Source organism: Bison bison, unplaced genomic scaffold (assembly GCF_000754665.1).
Source record: "Bison bison bison isolate TAMUID 2011002044 unplaced genomic scaffold, Bison_UMD1.0 scf7180017864061, whole genome shotgun sequence".
NCBI classification, from domain to species: Eukaryota; Metazoa; Chordata; class Mammalia; order Artiodactyla; family Bovidae; genus Bison; species Bison bison.
The window spans coordinates 7,731,307-7,735,559 of NW_011494633.1; the positions used below are offsets into that span (position 1 = coordinate 7,731,307).

At 51.3% G+C, this 4,253-nt stretch overlaps 1 protein-coding gene across 1 annotated transcript in view; it reads left to right on the forward strand.

Annotated features, from left to right (window-relative positions):
* Nucleotides 1-325: 325 nt before the first annotated feature.
* LOC104985852 (serpin A3-1) overlaps nt 326-4,253 on the forward strand; it is an 8,627-nt gene continuing 4,699 nt past the window's right edge. Inside the window, exons 1-2 of the mRNA XM_010836250.1 lie at nt 326-512; nt 2,339-2,965. Coding sequence (XP_010834552.1) covers nt 338-512; nt 2,339-2,965 — 802 coding nt within the window. The 5' untranslated portion in view covers nt 326-337. The remainder of the gene's footprint in view (nt 513-2,338; nt 2,966-4,253) is intronic.

Genomic DNA, 4,253 nt, shown 5'->3' on the forward strand with positions numbered 1-4,253 from the left:
AGATAATAGCATTGAAACATGTATATTACCATATGTGAAATAGATCACCAGTCCAAGTTCAATGCATGAGACAGGGTGCTCAGGGCTGGTGCATTGGGATGACCCAGAGGGATGGGATGGGGAGGGAAGTGGGAGGAGGGTTCAGGATGGGGACACATGTACACCCATGGCTGATTCATGTCAATGTATGGCAAAAACCACTACAATATTGTAAAGTAATTAGCCTCCAATTAAAATAAATTAATTTTTTTAAAGAAAAAAAAAAAAGTTAGTGGTTTCTGTAACTAGGTTGTTCAAATAGATTTAACCTGTTTAACAGACCAACCTGTTACCAGGAATGGTCATCTGCCCATTCCAGTCAGAGGACAGAGTCCTGTGTTGTCCCCGCCAATGTTTCACAAGCCTGGGAGGAGGGCTTTGCAGGATAAATAGGCAGCAGCACCCAGGAAACTCCAGCATCCGGGCAGGCGGCGGCTCTGGATCCACTGCCCACACCCTGCTCTCGCAGGCAGGTAATCCGTGATGCTCCCACACTGGGAGCCAAGGGACCCCTTTCCCAGGGTGGTTCTGGCCTTGATCAGGGGTTGGTAGAACTTGAGGCATAAGGGAGGCGGGAGGACATGTGTCTGATGCTGGGAGGGTTCTGAGTCTTCTGAAAACCAGTCCTCTCTCTGGGTCTTAGTTTTCATCCTGCAAAGGGAGGGATGTGCCACCAGGGCTCCAGGGAACATTTCTGCCTTTGAGTCTTTGAGGTTGTGATTCGAGCCAGCTGTGCCACATACAGCTGTGCATCCACCATCAGGTCAGAGCTCTCTCAAGGGCCCTGAGGTGCATCTCCTTGCCTGGCACACGGTGCTACTCTCAGAAAGCCCTGGAGATGGAATTAGTGCAATGCATCCCTCTGGGCAGAGGCTGCAGGGTATCCAGGGGGTTTTTCTGGGCTCCACTGTCCAGGGCCCCCAGCCAAGTGGACAGGAACTGAGTCTGTCCAGAGCCAGACAGGAACTGAACAGAGCCAGCCCTCCAACATGGCCAAATATACAGGAGCTACTTTTCCAAATATAATTTTAGAGGAAAATGTTTAACTCTTTTCTAAAGAAATGAAATGGTTGCATCAGCCCCAAGTTGGGGCAATTGCTTACCTCCGTGTCCAGGCTTGTTTGGGACCTTTCCCCTGGCCTCTGGGCAAGACTCGACTCAGGCTCCTCTCTTCCAGTTCCTCCTCCTTCTCCCCTCCCCACCACATCACCCCAGCAGCCCTCTTTCTTCTAAACCCTGAGATGAAAGGCAGAATTTGAAGGGAAACTGCCCTCTTTGCTGAGGTCACAGCTTTGACCTCAGTCTCTCCTGAGGCTTCTGGGCAGTATCTCGGTCCTCTGTCCCCAGGGATCACAGTCTGGCTTGTAGAGTCCTAGTAAGGGTGGCCAGTGGAGGGGGTGACATGTCTGGAACTCCTCTTAGGAGCCCAGAACCTTCTTCCTGTATGTCACCTGAGCCATTCCACATGTTGGACAGAGGTGGGAACTGAGGATCAGAAAGGTGCAGTCACGCTCGTCACCACACAGCACTCACAAGTGGTCCAAACAAAATCCTCGACCAGGTCCCTGAGACTCCGAGCTCACCCTGCTTCTCCCCACTAAGAGGCCTTTCCAGGTTCTTGATGGAAACACCCTCCACATGTCCCCGTGGCAGGGGCTGAGCAGAACGCTCTGCCCTCCTTGTTCTTTGCACCAGCCCTCCTCAGGGCAGCCAGGCTCCAGCACGGCTCCCACTGCCTGTGGCGGCCTCTCTCCTGAACCCTCACTGTGACCAGACACCTCAAAAGGGAGAGCCTCCCTGAGGTCACAGCCTTGTCCTCAGAGGGGGGGAGAGGTGCTGTGTACTCTGATCAGTGCAGGGCTCCTTCCTGGGGGGACAGAGAGGGGGCATGGTGGGAAAGGAGCCCTGCTTCCTAGGCCCTCTGACAGTGTCTCCTGGTAAGAGGGAGGTGGGTTCTCGCTGGACAGCACCTCACGCCCATCACCAGCTTCCCCACCCTGGAGCCAGGCACCCCAGGCTCCTCACCCCCACTACTCCACTGCTTGCTGTGTGACCTTGGAAAAGCCCCTTCCCCTCTCTGTGCCCAGCTTCTCCACTGGGGAGATTGGTAACAATCACAGCACTTGATCAAAGGGTAAGAGGGAGCCCAGAGCCTCCTCATTTGTGTTGGGAGCCCAGGAAGTTTCCTACCTGTGGGAGGTCACAGAGCAGCAGGGCTGAGAGAACAGAGATGCGAGGGACAGTGGCGGGGGTTGGGACGTCATCTGACACATGGAGACTTAAGGAGCTTTGTTTTCAGACATGAGGGCAGAGAGAACTTCCTTCCTCCTGGCTCTGGGGCTCCTGGTGGCTGGGATCCGCAGTGTCCACTGCTTCCCAGAGAATGTGGTGGTGAAGGACCAGCACAGAAGGGTGGATGGCCACACATTAGCCTCCAGCAACACCGACTTTGCCTTCAGCCTCTACAAACAGTTGGCTTTGAAGAACCCCAATAAGAATGTCATCTTATCCCCGCTGAGTGTCTCCATAGCCTTGGCCTTCCTGTCTCTGGGGGCCCGTGGCTCCACCCTGACAGAGATCCTGGAAGGTCTCAAGTTCAACCTCACAGAGATCCAGGAGAAGGAAATACACCATAGCTTTCAGCACCTCCTGCAGGCGCTCAATCAACCCAGCAACCAGCTGCAGCTGAGCGTGGGCAACGCCATGTTCGTGCAGGAGGAGCTGAAGCTGCTGGACAAGTTCATAGAAGATGCCCAGGTGCTGTACTCCTCTGAGGCCTTCCCGACCAACTTCAGGGATTCTGAAGCTGCCAGGAGTCTAATAAACGACTATGTGAAGAATAAAACCCAGGGGAAAATTGAAGAGCTGTTCAAGTACCTTTCTCCGAGAACGGAGTTGGTGCTAGTGAATTACATCTACTTTAAAGGTGGGTGCCTGTTTGATTCAGAAGGAAATGCACCTTTAGTTTTTGTTCTCAGGGTTATTTCCATTCCAGCTCAGCCAACTGTGTTTTTAGGTATCATAGAGGGAGCTGGCATCGGTGAGGGGGTCTTGGGCACTAAGACCCTGTCCTGACCATCAGTTCAGTAGCTCAGTCATGTCCGACTGTTTGTGACCCCATGGACTGCAGCACGCCAGGCTGGCCGGTCCTCACCAACTCCCGGAGCTTGCTCAAACTCATGTCCGTTGAGTCGGTGGCACCATCCAACCATCTCATCCTCTGTCATCCCCTTCTCCTCCTGCCTTCAACCTTTCCCAGCATCAGGGTGTTTTTCAGTGAATCAGTTCTTCGCATCAGGTGGCCAAAGTATTGGAGTTTCAGCTTCAGCATCAGTCCTTCCAATGAATATTCAGGACTGATTTCCTCTAGGATTGACCAGTTGGATCCCCTTGCAGTCCAAGGGACTCTTAGGAGTCTTCTCCAATATGACAATTCAAAAGCGTCAGTTCTTCGGTGCTCAGCCTTCTTTATAGTCCAACTCTCACATCCATACATGACTACTGGAAAAACCATAGCTGATGCTAAAGCGTCTGTCTACAATGTGAGAAACCTGGGTTCAGTCCCTGGGTTGGGAAGATTCCCTGGAGAAGGAAATGGCAACCCACTCCAGTATTCTTGCCTTGAAAATCCCACGGACGGAGGAGCCTGGTAGGCTACAGACCATGGGGTCACAAAGAGTCAGGCACGACTGTGCGATTTCACTTTCACTTTCACCTCTGTCAGCAAAGTATTGTCTCTGCTTTTTAATATGCTGTCTAGGTTGGTCATAACTTTTCTTCCAAGGAGCAAGTGTCTTTTATTTCATGGCTGCCGTCACTATCTGCAGTCATTTTGGAGCCCAGAAAAATAAAGTCTGTCACGGTTTCCATTATTTAACCATCTCTTTGCCATGAAGTGATGGGACCAGCAAATTTGGAAAACTCAGCAGTGGCCACAGGACTGGAAAAGGTCAGTTTTCATTCCAATCCCAAAGAAAGGCAATGCCAAAAAATGTTCAAACTACTGCACAATTGCACTCATCTCACATGCTAGTAAAGTGATGCTCAAAATTCTCCAAGCCAGGCTTCAGCGATACGTGAACCATGAAATTCTAGATGTTCAAGCTGGTTTTAGAAAAGGCAGAGGAACCAGAGATAAAATTGTCAACATCCGCTGGATCATTGAAAAAGCAAGAGAGTTCCAGAAAAACTTCTATTTCTGCTTTATTGACTAT